The sequence below is a fragment of the Numida meleagris genome, chromosome 1 (genome assembly GCF_002078875.1).
Source record: "Numida meleagris isolate 19003 breed g44 Domestic line chromosome 1, NumMel1.0, whole genome shotgun sequence".
Lineage (NCBI taxonomy): Eukaryota > Metazoa > Chordata > Aves > Galliformes > Numididae > Numida > Numida meleagris.
In genome coordinates, this window is record NC_034409.1 from 134,548,921 (window position 1) to 134,568,275 (window position 19,355).

General features: G+C 43.5%; 1 protein-coding gene across 1 annotated transcript in view; it reads left to right on the plus strand.

Moving 5' to 3' along the window:
- The window catches only part of SH3RF3 (SH3 domain containing ring finger 3), a gene marked incomplete at its 5' end in the record, with an annotated part of 238,431 nt that overhangs the window by 183,946 nt on the left and 35,130 nt on the right, over positions 1–19,355 (plus strand). The window contains 3 exons of the mRNA XM_021401318.1: positions 8,822–8,922; positions 12,210–12,380; positions 15,916–16,163. Coding sequence (XP_021256993.1) covers positions 8,822–8,922; positions 12,210–12,380; positions 15,916–16,163 — 520 coding nt within the window. The remainder of the gene's footprint in view (positions 1–8,821; positions 8,923–12,209; positions 12,381–15,915; positions 16,164–19,355) is intronic.

The following is a 19,355-nucleotide window of genomic DNA, read 5'->3' on the forward strand; positions in this document are numbered from 1 at the left end:
CCATTTCCCTATAGACCAGAAGCACTTCCATCTGGGGCACTTGCTTTCTCTCTGCCAACTGGAGAGGAAACAGAGATGTTAAAGGCTGTAGGAACTTAAAATCTAGGTGTACATTTCAGATATTTCAGTAAATGTGCAATATATTGCACCCCTTAAGAGTTATGTCATGCATGGTACTATATTCCCATGGTTTTTGTCGGTATTTGTGAATTGAAACCAGACTTTCATGCAGAGCTGACATGTTTTCTGTTTTTATGAGTTGTTAGGCTATAATAAGCCTCCTACTTCTCCAGGAGGGCACAGATCTCTGCATCTTGAGTGCTGACACGCAGACCGTAGTATGAAATCTTAGGCTCTGAAAGCACTTCTGCATATTATTAATTCAATAATTGCAGACCACAGACTTTTGATAACACATTCATTGTTCTTTAAGCAATACCTACTCAACTGCTTCCCAATACCCAAGATGCATTTTGAGAGTCTAAAAGATATCTTCATTGACTGCCAACCTAGGGATGCTCAAAAGCAGGATCAAATTCAGACCACCTCAGATGGATAAAACAGTGACTGGGAAGCCACAGTAGTCAAGATAAAAAGCACTTATTTTCAAAGGGACAATGCTGGGATCTTCATTTCTCTTGCAGCCAGATTTGTTCTATGCTTTTTTGTTGCATGCCAAGTGTCACTTATTGAACCCGAGACCTCCATCTGAAAGGTGATAGCATCAGTCCATTGTGCAGAATGCCCCATCATGGGTTTTTATTGAAGATGTGAGAGGCGTGTGATGGAGCAGAAGCTGAATTAGGTTACGGGTGCAGAGGAGCTGCTCGTAACTGAGACTCCCAGGGGAGCAGGAAAGGTCCCCCCAGACAGCAATCATGCCTAGGCCTCAGATGGCTTGTCCTGCTTCCATTTGCACCCCTTATGAATTATTCGTCCCTGCTGTTTGGAAAGGTCAGACGTCAGTAGCACACCAAACACCCTGGTTTTCGACAGAAAATGCTTGTCATGAATAATGAAGTGTGGCTGTGAGCACACCAGGACAGCAGCTGAGAGGGGAAGAAGGGATGCTCCTGGCAGGAGGAACTTGTGCGCGCGTTTCGAACAACTCATCACCATGCACAGGAAATCCACTTGTATCTGTGGGTGTCAGAATGGGCTCCTAACTGGAGGCCACATGTTCAGGAAAAGCTGAGAACAATGTCTTGCACGCTCCCAGTCCCAAGCAGCAACAGCATTTGAAATGAAAAATCTTCCTTGAAGTGTCTTCCTGTATAAATCATTTGGAAGTGTGACTCCTTATCAGTTACTTAGAAGCGCTGGATTTTAGCTGAGAAAATGTAATAGCAGAACTCTGGTTGAGCCTTGGCCGATAGCCTAAATGTGCTGGCCATGAGCAGCATACAGATTATATTTAAAATCCAGAGACTGACTACAAACCTGGAATTTTCAAGTGCCTAACAGGCTCTGAGAAAAGAAGAGAAATTCATGTATTTTTCAGCTTTGGTCTGGAGTCCAAATTGTATCCAACCTGCTCTTCTGTTGTCTACAGATGACAATGAACTGGACATCCAGAGATTTAGACAGCTGAAACAAGTGGCAGCTATCTCAAGGGACTGCACTGGTCAGAACGGCAAGAGAAGTAGTGTTAGTTGGTCTGACCTGTGTTCCTGTTATTTGGATCCACATGTGTCATAAAAGCAGCGTAAGACTTTGCTGAAGTCTAACCTGAGTTGTTTCCTAGTCTTCATATAGTCCCTGTATGAAGGGGACTATATAGTCAGTTCTACTCTGAATTACTTTCCAGCTGGAGTCAAACATTCCCTATTTGTTGTGTCTCAGTTTTAAATAACTTTGTAGAGAACTCTTGTTGAAGGGCTTTGGAGGTGGCAAGGAGCTGAGTTTTTTAAGCAGAAGTTCAGGCAGGCATACAAGCTGCATTTTGTATGCTACTAATAGGTCTTTAAATATACTCTGTATATTAGGATATATTACATTATTTGTCAAAATGGCTGCAAATGAGACATATGAGCTGACTAAATCTATGGACCGATTACATGAGCTACTGAGGATCCAGGTCAAAGCAGAATTCCCTACTAGCGTGAGACAGTGTGGTCTCTTTATCCTGTAATTTGTCTCATCATGAACACGTTTTGAAAGATTTTTCAAGGACCACAAAATCTAATTTTTGACTGAATCGAAGCAGAGAAGGCTGAGGTTTAGAAGAGCATGTATTCAACTGAGCATGAAATCCTCTTGCCTGTAAAACAAAAACAAGTTTTTTTTTTCCAGCTGCTCCTCAGGGTGCTAACCCAAAAACACTTTACGACTGAAATCATTTTTGCACAGGGGTAATCCCGAGGCTTCACGCTACCTGCCAGTCAGCTGCTGATTTGGAAGAGTCAAGAGCAAGCAAGGCTCTCTCTTGGTGTTTGCACTACGCCACAAAGTACTGTCCATCCGACACACTCAATGTGTACATGCGTGACATTTTAGCAGAATTGACCGGAGAGTGCATTTTCCCTTCTTGTTTGTGTGGGATTTTTTTTTACTTGTTTTCCACCACCATCTCTCTGGAGAAGAACTTACTACAGGAGCCATTGCACAGGATCCTGATGAGCATGTTGTTCAATTATCAAGAGGTTAATTGTGAACTTGGGATTAAATTAACATCTTTTAGAGGTCAAGCCTTCACTTTAATCTTCCCTGTCTTTCTGCCTTTGAATTTTTATGTTGCTTGATCCCAAAATTGAGAACCTATTTGCTATGAAAACATTTAAAGCCCCGGGGGGGTGAGCTAGACACCAGTGCTTGGCACTGAAAGGGTTACTCTGAGAGAAAACAAGACTGAATAAAATATAATTCTCTTGGTGCTCATCCACACAATGCTTAATTAGGCCTCAACTAGGGGAACTGAGAAGCTGCAAACCAGGATAATCAGAGCTCTTATGGATGGTGGTGTCAGAGGAACATTTGGAAGAAGGTGGCAAAAATTATTTGGGTTTTTCTCTCCAGTTCACAACCATCTTTAGACTAGAGGGTATTGGAAGCTCCAGGAGTACATTTGTGTGACTTCTCTAGCTCTCTTCATAACACCGTGGTCTATTCACGGAAGACACAGTCTAGAATTCTCAAGTATTAAGAGCCAAAAAATAATCAGGGCCAACAGAATGGCATAATATTCGGCCTCACCACCATCCACAGCCATAGACACACATAGTAAGAACCCCTCCATAAATACCGAATTTTATAAATTTAGCTCCAGTTTTTGCAGGAAGAAACTGGAAATTTATGCAGCTATTTATGCAGCTGCGGATGCCATTGTGCATAGATGTATTATTATTTTTTACACACATACCATTAAGGAAGAAAAAGTCTTACTTTAGAGTTGCAAAGTCCGTTTCAGCTCCTGCTGTGGTAATTAGCATTTGATGAGGCTACTTGGTCTTACATATAACAATTTCCATCAATACTCGGTGGCACCACCATGCATTAAGTGCTTATACATTATTTCTGGGAACATTAAGGCCTGGAGTGATTGCCACAGTCATTGTTTTATGGAGTCAGTGAATTAGAGAAATGAGTCACAGGAATCTTAAAGACCATTAGCCTATTTTTGTGGTATTTCCAGAGGACAGTACATCAGCCTACACGAGTTGAATGTTTGAATGTTTTTCTCTTGTTATAAAGTAATACTAAAGAGAAATTTTAAGTAAGCTGTAAATATGCATTCAAGACATTAAAAGAAATTTCCCTGTGAATTAATGAATGTGATAAGTGCCCTGTGGTGAGACAGTGCTGGATTTGCTTTGAAGTCAAAATAGAGATTTCTGGTTGGTGATTTTCTCGATGATAGAACATTCACCTGATAGCAGCAGCAATTATTTTTCCGTGAAGGCTGCTGCAACCTGCAGTATCCCTGTACCCTGTTCCTACTTTTATCACTGTCTTCATGACTTCTGTTCCCCTCCAAGACTGAGTCCTGTGCTTTTGCGAGACACTTCCCTAATCCCTGCAGGCACTACATCTTTTCAAATTAAACCACAAACATGGCCTCAGAGTACTAGTGAGAATCTAAAAAGGAATCTATAATGGGGAGAAAAAGGATAGTTTATGCTGCAAGTCCAGAGTACTAATCCTTCTGCTCTTGCAGAGGTGTGGATGTGAAGAGAGAAAGGGAATGAATTTGAAATGAACTTCCAGCCTGGATGAGTAGTTATTACCTTTAATTTCCTGATCTCTGTGGGCTTGTCAGTAATGTTTTGCCTGTCTGGTTGTTTTTAAATATATGTCAGAGCTGACACAAGAGGCAACAACATCTCAGTAGTGTATTATTTACTCAGGAGTATATGCTATAAACTGTAATAGAACTATATCATTACATATACATTAAAGCGTGATTTGTTTTGATGCTCCTGTAGTTCTCTTGTAAATAACACTTATCAGCTGGAGAAGGAATGAGACCCGTCTGAGCTTAGGCATGTCGCAGTGGCTTCTGTGAAAGTTGCACTATTCATTCTCACCAGGAAATGTTGACCCTCAGGCTGCACAGTCATCTGGAAAGTTCAGTTTTGTCAGCTAGCTGTGGGTCTCTTTGTTTTGGATGTGACCCGAACAGTGCCTGGTCCCATTATTTATTTAAGCATCTAAAAACTCTATTACCGTCAGCTGGAAGTATTACTCAGGATTTAGAGTTCCATGGTACAGTGGCATAACTCTGCAGCACATCATATAACCATAGAATCATCGACGTTGGAACAGACCTTCAAGATCACCAAGTGCAGCCACCAAGCTGAGTCCCACCACTAAGCCATGTCCCTTAGTGCTGTGTCTACACATCTCTTAAGTGCCTCCAGGGATGGGTCTCTGCCATCTCCCTGGGCCGTCCTTTCCAATGCCTGACCACCCTCTCTGTGAAGAATTTATTCCTGACATCCAATCAAAATCTCCCCTAGAGACACAGGAGGTGATCACCTCACATCCTACCATTTACCATGTGAGAATAAATTGACACCCTCCTCGCTACAACCTCCTTCCAGGAGGTTGTAGAGAGTGATGAGGTCTCCTCTGAGCCTCCTCCAGACTAAACAATCCCAGTTCCCTCAACAGCTCCTTATAAGACTTGTTTTCTAGTCTCTGCACAGGATACGGAGGAGCAAGGATTCGCGTAGAGGTATCTGGAGGCGGGCCTCAGCATGCCTTTGTGCAGGAAGTTAGGCCAGGCGGTCCTGGAGCAGCTAAGAGCTGTTGCTGTTGAGCTGGGGACTTGGGTCATGGTGAGTCCATCTGGAGAATGCCAGATGGAAGTGAAGAGGTCAGAGGTGGTTGTTTAGTGGCCTAAGTACCTGGGGAGAGAGTTGGCAGGGTCTGGCTCAGAAAGCCACACACCATCATTAGGTAGATGTCCTCCTAATAAGGAATGTGATTACACAGCAGGCCTCGTCTGGAAGCTCAGTGGCCAAACATTTAAAGGCATTAGAGGCTCATAAGGATACAGAGGGCCACTAAAAGGCATTTTCAGTAATTAGTCTCATTACTTGGGTTGCACTAAAATCCGTGGGAATCAGGCAGGAAGTACTTCTTAGTGCCTCCCTGAGCAAACTCTGCGAGGTGCCTGTTTTTATCAGTGCCTCTTAAAAACTTGACTGTGAGAGACGTCTCCCCTAGGTAAGGCTCAGTGACAGCAAGCAGCAGAGGTGCAGGAAGGATGAAGATCCCAGTGCTGCAGTGTTGGGGCCTCCCTGTGTAATGCCTATGCATTATGCCATCAGAAAGGATGGATGGGTACACGGGCTTCCCAAAGGTTATCCAATACAGAACAAAAAATCGTGTTGTTTCAGATTCCCATTCCCCTGAGCAGATGAAGAGGAAAGGAGGGCATGTTTAGTACCTTGTTCCTTAGATCATGATAGCAAAAGTACAACCTGGGCTGCAGGGCTAAATGAAGGAGGAAAACACAGTCCTGCTGCCCTCTGTGTGCTCCAGGAGAGCTGTCAGGGCAGCTGTGGAGACCCACATAAAACTATGGAAAGGGTAAGCAGAAAGTTAAGCTTCTAGCAAAGGTAATCAAAAGCGTGAGGAAATAAAAGCTGAGTCTCTCACAATAGTCAGTGTCTACTAATCTTCTCGCAATTATTATCTTGCAAAACAGTCTTGAAGTATTGTATCTTGTAATATGAGCTAACTAGTGATAAATGAAACAGAGAGAGGGGAGCCTGAAAGAGGAGGCTTAGAAAGCCTTCACCAACTGTGTCAGGGCTGTAAATGCAAAGCAGTGAACATTCAGGCACGTAGCAGCAATCAGGCAGCCACTGAGAGAACTCATCACAGAGCATGGGGTGCGTGGAGCTGCTGAGAACAGTACTTGTCTGAAAGGCAACGCCAAGACACGAACAGATGAGCTGGATTCAGTGCTGTGGAAGGCCATTGGGTCCTGTGGAGTAAAACTTGATGATGAGAAGCTGGGACATAGGCAGACTGGCAAGAACCCCATCGTGTCAGAGCCTGCAGGGGGGGGCAGCTATAGAAAAACTGAACCACAATCAGGAAGCAGGCTCTGATTTAGAGTTCAGATGCATATGACACTAGGCTGAGCAAAGTAGCAAAAATGAACAGTTTGTAGGTTCCAGGGCAGCAGCACGAGATGCAGCAGTATTACAGTAACAGACAACAGGCAAGAAACTGAAAATCAAGTGGATGGAAAACATACAGGGCTATGCAGATTTCTTCAGAATTGGTCAAAGGAAGAAAGCAACATTGACAATTATGTCTTAATCCCTAGGACTGTATGCTAGCACAAGCATAACAGCAAATAGAAAGCATCTGGGCTCGTGCTTCCAGCAATGATGTTTCAGTAGCCAACACCATCAGTGCAAACAAGCAAATGGCTGATGATAACACAGCTCTGCTACTCTCTGGGGTTGAGCAGAGGTGTGCAGAGAGAGGGATGGATGATCTAAGGGGCGGATAGCACATCTCTTGTTGTACCCTGAGGTTGTCTGCTTAGCTCTGGGTTTTCAGGTGAGGTGAAGACGAAGAGTTTTGTCTTACCAGAGGAGGGCAGAGACTGATGTGCTTTCTGTTTTCTTGGAGGCAGTTCCTCTAGCTCCCATAAGACACACACTGGTGGGACAACACAAAGAGGTTTGCTCCGGACAATTTCTCAGTTGTGCCTTGGGTGAAATATGTACTGTGTCTCTCTGCCCAACATCTTCCTCAGACCTTAACCCATTAACAAACTCAAAACAACAAATGAGGTATCATGCCCCAGCTATCCCTGCATTTTTGGGAGGGTTGTTACTATTCTCACTGACGTGACAGGCAGGAATAATAGAGTCTTAGTCGCAGAACTGGAAAGAGTACTTACTTTTACACATAGGACTATGAGCTGCCTGGAATCTTCCTTGTTTGAATGTGCAGCCAGAAAGTGGAGAAATAATGAGAAAAAGGAGATGTACTTGTCAGTACAACTTCATGATTGAGTGTGGATGTTGGTGAGAGAGGAGACAGCTTGCTGCTTGTTGCCAAAAGCTGGGGAGTCACAGAGCAGAGTCTTCATATTTCACTGCTTGATTTCTTAATGATATTGTGTTAATATTCAGCAAAGCAATATAAATTAGCAATGAAATATCAAGACATGACACTGCAATAATTATGTGGGCTTCTTTGGAATGAGGTGACCTTGAAATCCTTTAATTAAGTAGCAATGTGTGTCTTGGTTTAATTCAGTGTCATTTGTAAGTGCAAAGAAATGTCTCTGTGTTTCTGTTCCTAAAATAGACCAAAATTTACTGTTTGTTAGATAGCATTTGGAAAGAGAAATGCTGCACTGGAGGTCTGTGAACTGCTCAGAATCTTTGCTGTATGGAAGAGGCTCTGTCTGAACATGTTTGTACATAACTCTTGGATTTGTAGATCCATTCTACATATGGATGTGCATCCAGCATTTGGCTGGGCTTACAAAAATACCTTTTGCTCAGGTAAACCATTGCACCTCCCATCAGTTGAGGTCTGCCCTATATTTGAAGCAAAGATCTGTTGCTACAGCCCTTGTCATTATTTCAGAGTAAGTTTCTGAGCAGGATTCATTTTTGACATAGATGAATAGGAACTTTGGTGAGACAACTCAAAAGAGTTTGCCCTACATATTTTGGCTCGGCATTAAATTTTGAAAAAGGAATTATTACACTTAGATTTGCCTTTCAACAAGAGTAGCTGGAAAATGTACCTGCCTGGTTCTCTGTGTGAGAGTGGTGGTTTATTTGCTGTGGTAAAAGTAGAGCAGACTTGTAGTTTCTCCATTCAGAGGTCCTCCTCTTTTGGGTTGTGCTGTCACCTCTCTCAATTCTTAAGGAGAGTATTCCTCAGGACAAGAACCATATACAGAGATGTGACCACATTTTGGAAATGGAGTGGTATGTTCTTCTCCACAGATCCGTAAATCATTAACCAAAGGAGTTAAAACTCAAAAAAAAAAAGCTGCTGAGGGGAAAGGATACCTTTATCAAAGAAGCTACTATTGCAGAGATGTACATGTTGAGCTGATATTGCAGAGAAGTCAAGTAGTTTTGTTTTTTAAAATGTTTAAGTTTTGCACACAGGTTACAACTGAGTTTTTCTGACACATACATAGAAATGCAGTTAATAAGCTAATATCCCTTGTGTCAGAAATGTGTTTCTGGAATGTGTAAGGGTAGATGTCTTTTTTAATGCAGCATTTTGAAGGTAGAAAGTCTGGGAATTGAGGAACGATGTGCCTTCATTTCCGTTTCAGATAACAGTGGGCTTCACCTTAATCCTTGTGTGTTCTGTGTATTTTCAGGATTCCTCCTCCATTGGAACAGCCACGGTGGCTGGTCCCAGGACAAGTGCAATAATTGGAGATCAGGGAATACCACCGAAGGTCCAGCTCCCCCTCAATATGTAAGCAGCCAGCTCTTCTCACTCACTTCTTACTCTTTGTTTCCAATCATGTGCATGTATACATGTGTTTGAAATCTGCAAGCATGAATCTCAGCTCAGGAGTACTGAGAAGAGAAATACCACAGTTTCTTATACAGCTCAGCCTCTGATGAAGGTGAAAAATGAATCGTGAGAAGCAAGACTTCCCTTTCTCTATGAGCCCTTTTAGACTCCTGGTGTATTTATTACAGCTACATGAATCACTGTTAAGGAAATGGAATGCCTCTCAACTAGAGAAAATCTTCCTCCTTCAGCTAAAGCTCTTTGAAAGGCGTAGTCCTAGGTAATTGAACATCTGATACATTCATCATTAAGCAGAAAAAATGACCCATTTGCATTTTTTTCAGTGCCATAAACAGAGGCATCTAACAAGTGCAAATAAAGTGCAAGGGTTTCGTGGGCATGTGAGCTTGTTATATAGTGTGTGGAAAAACAGAAGGTTGGCTAGGTACAGAACAAATGATAGCCTTCGTTATAATAAATCTCCTCCAGTCCAGCTGGCTTATTTGGTACTTGTATAGTCAAACTACTCAACCCTTTCCTCTGATCAGATATGCTTCACGTAAGCAGTAGAACTGTATAAACACATACACATGCATACCAGTATTCTAGGTTGTTTTTTTTTAATGGGTAAAATAATATCTGAATTCAGAAATTATCTTCAAAAATAACATAGGAAATCTGCGTTAAGGAGAATAGTGGAGTTGGAACAGAGCCAAGGAAAAATTGTTCTTAGGTACCAGCATAGGGTCTGCACATCTGTGGGGTACTACACGTCACTGGCTACCCCACAGAGAGGTCACATCATCACCCTGAAGACACCCGGTTGGAGCCTATGTGACACACAGTGGGGCAAAAATTTATCTCAAACAGTAATCAACAGCATTTCTGATATTTAGTTGCTGAATCAGGCCAATTCCTGGCTCTCTGGCAGTGCCTCTGCCCTTGTGCCTCAGCAGCCCTGCCCTGCTGCCTTCCATGCCTATCATCTCCCTCTAGAAGCAGCCTCATCATGCACTCAGATATTGTGCATTTACAAGCCAAGCTCCAGCCAGAGTTAACATTATTGGAAGGCTATACCAGACCTGGAGAAGCACAGTCCTAGACAGGTCTGTGGGAGTTTTGCATTATAACTGGACTCACAGACTGTTCCCCCAGGCCAAGACTGTGAGCTGTGCTCTTTCTTTTTCTTTTCATTTGTAGGGAACTGAGTTGGGGGAATTTGTAAAAAGGAACAGAAAGAAACTCAGGAGAGCTGGAGACAGCTGAAAGAGAAAGGAGCCTACGATCCACATTAGGGCAATTTTCTTTGAATCTTCTTTCAGCATCTCAACCTGTAAATTACATTATTACATATAGTCCTTTGGCAAAATGGCTAAGTGAGTGTGACTGTCTAAAATGTTCTGTCCTTGACCCCTGATTTACCCCTAGCTCCTGAATAGGAGCCAAATTTAAGCAGTAATTTTAAAAGGGGAAGTCTGCTCCCTCAAGTGAGTGCAGTTCCTAGCACTTTGCTTTATGTCATAGCAGAACTCTGTGCTGAAGGATTGGCACTGAAGCATGTAACCTTATTTCATGTCAGTGTGATGCATTTTAATGTTCTGCAGTTCAGATGTAGCCTCATGTTTTCCTTCAGGTGAACAACAGCAGACCTGCTCAGGACCACCTGATATATATAGACTAAGCAAAAGATGTGCAGGATGGTTTCTCCCATCTGTTGATTAGTGAAATACAGTTTCTGATTAGGTCTTTGTACCCCATGCACGTGGTAAATATGGCCAGGCACATCAGCCTAAGGATGCCCCAAGGAGCTGTTACCAAATATTTAATATTCTGCTCATTACTGCTGTTTATTTACTGCCTTCAGAATAAAAATAAGGAAATCTGCTGGTGACATAAGGGAGTAGAATCAGGAAAACTAACAGGATTTATTCAGCAATTATATTTCCTAGAAAGCAAATGTAAAAAGTCGTATGTCATTTTTATTGGCTGCCGGTCTAAAATCACAATGGTTATAGTTTTCATTATTTCTCTGGTTTGCAACTATAAGTTGGGCAGCAAACCTCTTCTCACCCACCCCTGAGCCTAAAAGCATTCTGCTGCACTTTGTAGTGTAAATGCACTTCCCATAAGTGTTTCCCCATTTGTCCTAATCTCTCTGTACCTGTCAAACACAAAGACAAAAGAAAACCAAAAACTCAGTGTACAACCTTGATCAAGAATCACCAGAAATCCCATTGTGCATTTGTGTAAAGGTGACAGTACCAAAAAAAATTGGTGTTTACAAAGGAAGTGTTGTTTTGCATGTGCATTCTTGCTATCCTATCCAGACTTTCTGTTATTCCCCAAAGTGCAAGCAATCATTCTTAATTTTCAACAAGGATCTCTCCAAGCAGAGAGAATACCTTCAGGGACTTTAAGTTGTAGTCATTTCACAACATTAGACACGTCCCCGAAGTAGCAGTGGAAGAACAAAAGAGAGATAAAAAGAAAGATTCTAAACAAAGGGAATAAATAAAGGCTGTAATTAAATAAATAAAAGGCTCTACATATTGGGACCGGCATTAAATATTTGAGTATACTTGCATAAAAAACATCCAAAGCCAAATTCTACCTCTGAGCTATGTCAGCCTCTGTCACTTTTTGCTTTGCCCACACAGTACGAGTATTACCAAACTATACCAGAGCAGTTCAGTGCATTGTTTCTAACACTAGCCAGCGTAAGTAGCACAGAGAAAAGTGCAAGAAAAGCAGCCTTTAACATTTGTGAGGTAGCCTACCCATAAGAAAAGTTTCTTCTGAAAATCCACAGTAGAGGTGGCTCACACTCTGAAGTGCAGGAATGTATGCTTCCTCCAGATGTTAGGCTTTGTGAAGTCTTCCTTCCCGGGTCTTGGTTGCTCTGACTGTAATTGCTACTCCTTCTGAGATTGCTACTAAATTCTTGAGCTGAGTGATGCTTCCTGGCAGTGTTTTGCTTCAGTTGCACCCCATGTGGGAAGTTTGCCTTGCTAATCTCTAAATTACCCCCTCCCTTTAATCTCATTAGCTGTTCCCTTATTGTCTCAGCACACAGTTGATCTGCCTCTGCCATTCCTTTTTCCTTGTGCTGGAATGATGTCTTTTTTCAACCACCGTTTCAGAGCAGTGTTTCTGCTCACCTTCTGCTCCACGGGGCTGGAGTTGAGGTGGGACAGTCAGTGGCTGATATCAGCTGTATGCTTTCTTTGTGTGATCTCTCCCCACAGCTACCTGGCCCTGTACGCCTACAAGCCCCAGAAGAACGACGAGCTGGAGCTCCGCAAGGGCGAGATGTACCGGGTCATTGAGAAGTGCCAGGATGGCTGGTTCAAGGGGACGTCCCTGAGGAGCGGCATGTCTGGGGTCTTCCCAGGGAACTATGTGACACCTGTTTCCAGGTGAGGACTGCCACCCAGGGTGGAGGTGTCTGAGATGGGGTAGTGTCAGGTAGGAAGGATGCTGTGTCTGAAGGATGCTGAAAACAAGGTGGCTCTACTTTTAAATCATGTTCCCCATATCTGAACTGTTCCAGTCCATTGCAGACTTGGGTAATATGACTTGCTAATTGCAGCATCAGTTATCCACGCGCTCAGAAGACTTCACTAGTTACGTTAGGTGATAGTGTTTACAACCCCCAACTTTACAAAGTCTGATGTTCCCAGCTTTTTTTATTGTACAGAAGGGGACAGACTCTTTTGCAGGGTCTGCTATGACAAGACAAGGGGAAATGGTTTCAAACTAAAAGAGGGGAGATTTAGTTTAGATACAAGAAAGAAGGTTTTTTTACAATAAGGATGGTGAGGCACTGGCACAGGTTGCCCATAGAGGAGTGGATGCCCTGTCCCTGGAGACACTCAAGGTCAGGCTGGATGGGGCTCTGAGCAACGTGATCGAGCTGTAGGTGTCCCTGTTCATTGCTGGGGAGTTGGACTAGATGGCCTTTAAAGGTCCCTTCCAACTCAAACAATTCTATGATTCTATGATCTGTTTGCTAATTATTTTGCATTGTTTCGTAACTTCTGGTCATGTACAAAGCAAGGAATGCTCATGGCTTGCTTTATAGTAGCCCCTCACCTAGATTTTGTTTTTCTGAAATCAGAGACTTTGGATCATTTAAAGCAAGACAAATGTTTGAACCATTAGCATTCAGAAGTGATAGGAGAGTTCAGCAACTTATTTCATTGTAGCTACCTTTTTCTGTTGCACGAGATGAGAAAAGAATAGCATGTATGGGGAGGAAAGCCATTTGTCAGAGTTTGGTATTGGGGAAGAACAAATCAAAGAGTGTTTCTGATCCATAGCCTGCTCTGAAGATGTCTGAAAGCTGAGGAGAAAGTTCACAAGCGTCCCCAACTGCTTTACCACATGTGCTCCTTGCAGACAAATGTTGCCATGTGTATGCCCGTCTCTCCTTTAGAGCAACTCAGGGTTTGCAAATTGAGCTCATTTCTTCTCATGCACTGTCAGTGCATCATCTAATAGGCACACAGTCCCCCCATCTTTTGTTTCTCTGCAGAGAAAGGTACTCCACCACTCAGACAGTGTTGATCTTCAAAAATTCATCCAGGTTTCTTCCCTCTTCAGTTTGTATGAAGTCTGAAGGACTGGGCAAGAACAAAATTAAGAGCAGATGAGAAGATGATGACTAAGCCTGCCGACAGTCCTAATACTGCATTTTAGCTTTAAAAAAAAAAAAAAAAAAAAAAGCATTACTTCATGGGGTCTTCACTGCTCATCAACCTAAAAGTGTTTACCTGATTTTATAGAGGCCCTCAGCAGCCTTCACTCCTTGCCTCTTCAACTTTTAATTAGTAAAGAGATTCGTGCTGAAGTGTTGTTGATCTGAATCAGCAAGACTTTATTAAATGCAGCATGTCACAGCTAGAACAAGACACAGAAGTGCTAAAGGGCAAAAGTCCTTTCCACAAAGCCCAAAAGCAGCTTTATGATTATATTTATGATCCTGTGAGCTAATTAAGTTCCTGTGTAAATCACTCTCAGTGAGAACAGCAAGAAAAATCTGCTAGCAACAAAATACCGTATTTGCTGCCCTTTCAACTTGCTTTGTTCCCCTTCATTTTGACAGCAAAGCAGAGGGTTAGATTCATACGTGGTTTTCTGCCACTCCTTACATAACCCAAGAAAAAGAAGTTGACCATAAATTTAATAACAGTGAAGTAGATTTACAAGCTGTCAGAGCACATGTGAAGAAAGCATGGTGGGAAAAGGGCAAGCCCCTCCAGGTGGACTGACAGGCAAAGGGCAGCAAAGAAAATTTGCCATATCCAACCTCCATCCAGCTCTACTGCAGTCACAAATGAAGTTTATGTGCCTGTTGGTGTATGTTTGCCTGAAGGCAGCCCTCAGTGGACTCTTAGGTGTCCTTTTCTGGCAAACCCAATCTAGCACAGATGGCCAAGCCAGCTCCAGCTGAACCATGCTCCTACTCTGCCAGTTTTTCACAGCAGATGACAGACAGTCAAGATTTCCATCTGGTGGGATTCCTAGCCTTTTCCTACCTGAGGGCTGATGAAAAAAGTTTGAAGAAAAAAAGTCAGAGTCATTTAGCAAAATGTAATCCAAGCAAACTCAGCCTAGATTTCATATGACACCAACACCACGGTGTTGTTTTTCCTCCTTTGTTTTTCTTTTTTGAGGGAAGGGGCAGAGGTGACAGCTATTTTCCAAACTTTCCAACCATATCTTCTACCCTGTCCTTTGGCCTCTCTAGCAGAATTTCACTCATTTGGCTCTTCCTCCCTCCAGTCTTTTCTTGGGGTTGCTTCTCCAGTCTGTTTTAGCCTCTGAATTGCACCTGATTGTTCAGTGTGCTCCCTGTTCCTGCCACTCCCACACAACTGCTTGGGACCCCAGTAGTTTTCCCAATCTCACCCCCATATGTTGGTCTTTTACCCTTTCTGTTATATCCTTCTCCTTTGCTCACACCCTACAGTGTCTTATTTCCATTTCCTCCACAATTAGTTCTGCATCGTATCCCCTTTGCTGCCCTTTGCTGGAGATGGCCCGTGGCACATGGAGCAGCCAAGGAGAGGAGTACAGCACAAAACGATACCTCTGTTTCATAGTGTCTCCTGCTGGGAAATCACTCAGAAACCTGAGTAAGAAACTCAGCAAGAGCTGCTAAGCAGCAAGCGAGTTTGTCCATTGCTGTCCTCCTGCCCTGGTCAGAGAGTTTCTAGCTCAGTGGTAAGAGGAATTAGATGTGATTTAGGCTGAACTCACTGCATGGCCTCATTCCTCCCCGCTGAGGTCTTCGTGGTCATTCAGATGAGAGAAGAGTTACACATGCAGCTTCAGATAGCAGGAAAAGAGGGACCAATTATTGTTTGAATTTCCTCCCCAGTAAGGTCAACTGCATTCTCTTGCCTTTTGTATTTCCTTAGCAAGTCTAACCTAGGGCTGGTTGCACAAGTAGAGCAGGAGCTCAGGCAAGCCCACCCCTGCCAAGCCTGCTGCTTTTCAGCCCCCTTCAAAAGCCACAAACCGATTTGCTGCTATCTGTCCTGTTTTCCACCTGTGGGGCTGTATGCAGGTTCGATCCTAAGAAAGATCTCCAAGTCTGTTTTAATTATTGCTCCATTACTGCCTGTAAAATAGCTTCTGGCCCATAAAACAACACTTGGGCGATACTAACTTATTCTGAATTTAGATTTGCATTTTCAGTAGAAATTATACAGACAGAAGCATAGCTTAAGAAAAAACTGATTGGAAAAATTATCTTCTCTGTTTTCACCCTACATTTCTTCACATGGGATGAAGGGGTAAAAATGTCCTCTGGCATGCCTACTGTGTCCTGTAAAGGTACAAATCAAGCTCAGTTGAATAGTTGAGGGAGTACCGCGTTGACTAACTGGGGGTGCCCATCAGCATGGTGCCTGGGTGTCGAGGTCTCTGGTCTCCATCTCCACACAGGGTGCCAGTGGGAGCCGGGCAGCCCAGGACCAGTGCAGCCGGCGGAGCTCAGGCCCCGAAAGGAACCCCAGGAGCCATCCACCCTGTCGGGGCCGTGCATGCTGCCGCCACGGCCGTCAGGCCAGCAGTCCCCATCACGACTCCTCAGACTCATCCCCAGCTACAGGCGGCCTCTCCGCAGCTGAACAACTGCCTGAGGTACTCGGCACAGCAGCCCGCCAGCCAGACCCGCAGCGCCATGCAGATGGGTACGTGCTCGCTCCTGCGGGAGCCTCCGCAGCCACCCCAAGCTGCCCGTCCCCACAGCTTGCTTTCGCCAGTTCCGGCCCAGCTCCACGTGGAATAAAGTGTGCTTTATTTGCTTGTAATATTTATAGGCTTCTATTGATCTCTGGGAACCGCGTTGTGTTTATCAGATTGTTCTGTTGCTACAGCTGAAATAGATTACGGTGTTTACAAATATTTATACAATTTATCTGAGCGAAAGCAAGCACCTTGCATACTAAGGAGATCAGCAGTCCCAAGTCCGGTTGGCACGCTGACGGAGAAATACTGCCCGTATCACACGGCAAGAAACACACATCTTAAAATTAAGAAGCACTTCATTGGGCTGCAGGGATGAAAGGTATTTATTAGGCAGAAGGGGACCCGGTGTTAGTGATAAAGCGAGAGATCTGAAAAATACTGCCATCTTTTTGGAACGAGAATAAGAGCTTCTCACGCCAGGGGGGCTCTGTTCTTTCTGCGTTTCCTTTTTGATGTATGGCACAATTTTCTGGAGCACAATTTATTCCCCCTTCCCTGATGTTAAGCAGCTCTGATGTTGAATAAAGTAAAAGTAAATCCTGCGGTGGAACTTCACAGAAAAATTTAAAACATTTTGTTTCTGATATTTTATAGGGATGTGAGCCACGGTGTTTACAAAGGCAGATCCGCAAAGGCTGTGACTGCAGAAAACTGGGATCTTAGGTACAAAATGAAGCAAACCCAAATGAGCAGAATAGTGCAGAGTAAGTCACAGATGGATTCATACCTTTTTGAAGCCAGAAGGGATCACTGTGACCATCCAGTATCTCTTCCTGCACAGTCCAGGCCAAAGACAAGAAAATATAATCAAATACATGTGAGTCTGAATCTCAAACAGAGCAAGCTCCTTCTGCTCAGCAAACATCAGCAGGACTTTACATGCCAGCCATGTCACACGGGGAATAGTCTATTTATTCTCTTCTAGTGTTTAGTTAGAGGGCTGCTGCTTTCCCCTCAAGACACACTATCAAAAGCCCTTCTGCTACTGAGGTGCAAAGACAGAAATGTCTCTTCTCGTGCAGGGCTTGCAGGATGCTAAGGGAGAGCATGTCTGGCAGCCCAGTTTCTGGGAGCTCCCAGTGCTTCCTGTGCCCATGCAGACAGGCAGGTGGACTCTCCTGAATTAGTTTTCTCCATAATGGATGTCCTGACTGATACCCTGTGGACCACTGCCTCTCAGAAGGTCTCTATAGTCCTGCAGGACAGAGCAATGCACATTCCCTTTTTGAAAAGCCTTCCAGGAGAAGCAAGCTGGCACAGTATTCAAAGCACGTTTTCTGTTGGCTTGCAATATGTATGAGTAACAAATCAATTTTGCACAAGGCCACTAATGTAGGAATACACCCCAAATGAAATATGAGTGGTGTAGAACAAAAATAGCCTTCAGTGAGCATTGCTAATTAATAGCATGTTTGATGCAGCGCAGTCCAGACCCAGAGATCCCAGAGCAAAGGCATACGGTGTAACAGTAAGCAGATGAAATTACAGAAAAAAATGTGAGAGCCTTGCTCACAGCTGATTTTTCTCAGGCCTTGTATTTGCTGGTTTTCTTGGTTTCTCATTCCTTTGTGTCTATAAACACTGAGGAGTATATGAAAGAAGTAATGTACCTAATATAATTATCAAGTTAGTCTTCCACATCCAGGTACGTGCTGTGAAATTCTGTTATAGTGCTTTTCCTTGAGGTTTAGGAAAGCCATTCCTCCCTACAGTCAGTAGTTCAAAACCTTGACCCTGCAAGCTTATCCATTCCAGAAAATTAGATTTCTGGCAACTGAGGCTGCTCATTACACAAGCTTCAGACAGGAGAATCAGGAAAGAATCAGTTCAAGATAACCAGTGATACTCTGGCTCTCCAGAAATGGATTGCACTTTCCAATATATGTTCTAGGTCATCCAGGGAGAAAGGAATTGGTAACTAATAGTAAGAGCAGTCTTGAAGGGTCTCTAATAACAACTTTTAGGCCCTTTCTCATGATACATCTAAAATAACTGCAAGGTTAAGACCAGTTAATGATAGTTTTGTTGGTTTTCTATGAAGAACGTTAACAAAAAGAGATGTTGTAGGAGTCAGAGAGTTCCTGCAAAGGAGAAACATGTAAACTTCGGAGGTGCTAACCTGATGATCTCTTGCCCATCAGGTTCAGCGTTACATGGCATAAAACAGAAGGATTAAATTCCCTCCCAGCCACACCAGTATGCAGTCAGTGTGACAAATGACACTCCTTGTTTTTTTAATCCCTGGTAATTGGTGCTGTTGCTAACTGTAGAAACAAAAAATAGTGGTTTGAGTTGTTCTGGCATTGTTGCTTAGTTATAGATTCAGTGAACTCCAATAGCTGCTTTTGGTCCTGCATTAAAATGTATCCTTTAGATGACTTTGTAAGAAAGTTGCAGATCGAGAAATTGTCTTGGTTAAAGAAATTTGGCTTGTCGAAATCAAAGCTTTTTGTTGGGAATAGGTGTAATTCAACTGGACTTCATCCAGAAAGCTGCAACAAGAATGAGCAGGGAGGCAAAGAGAAAAGACTGCTGCCCAGAGCTGTTTTCTGCATTGAACAGGCAGTGAGTGCCCAGTGACTGGATTGTGTGCTTTCACATTCTAGGTGGATGCTGTGACCAGCAGAGGAGGCCACTGTGGAGTGGGTGAATAGATTGTGCTCAGAAAAGTGTTCAAATGTTCAGATGTTGCCATGGTGCAGAACTAAATCAGATTATGAAACCTTGAAATTATTTGTGAAATGAGTATTTGCCAGCCAGTTCTACTACTGAATCATTTAAGTGGGGGAATGTCTGAGTGTATACTCAGCTTCTGCTCTGCACCTACCTGAAGTGGAGCTGTGTGTGTATTACACCTAAGCAGTCAACCAACGTGGAAGTTGAAGGAAACCCCTCATTGAGGGAAAGGACCTGGAGCATCGTCACATTTTTGAAACGTGGGGCATGCAACAGGCTCCCAGATCCCTGGAGAGGTGACCTCAGCAGTGAGTCGTGGTCACCATTAAACAGCTGAGCACCAGTTCCAGGTTCCTAGCGGTTACAACCAGGGTGTGCTCATCGGGGCAAGCTAGACTAAAAGGCACTGCACAGTCTCTAAGGGACCTTGCTGGCAGAGATGAGGCTGATCTCAGAAA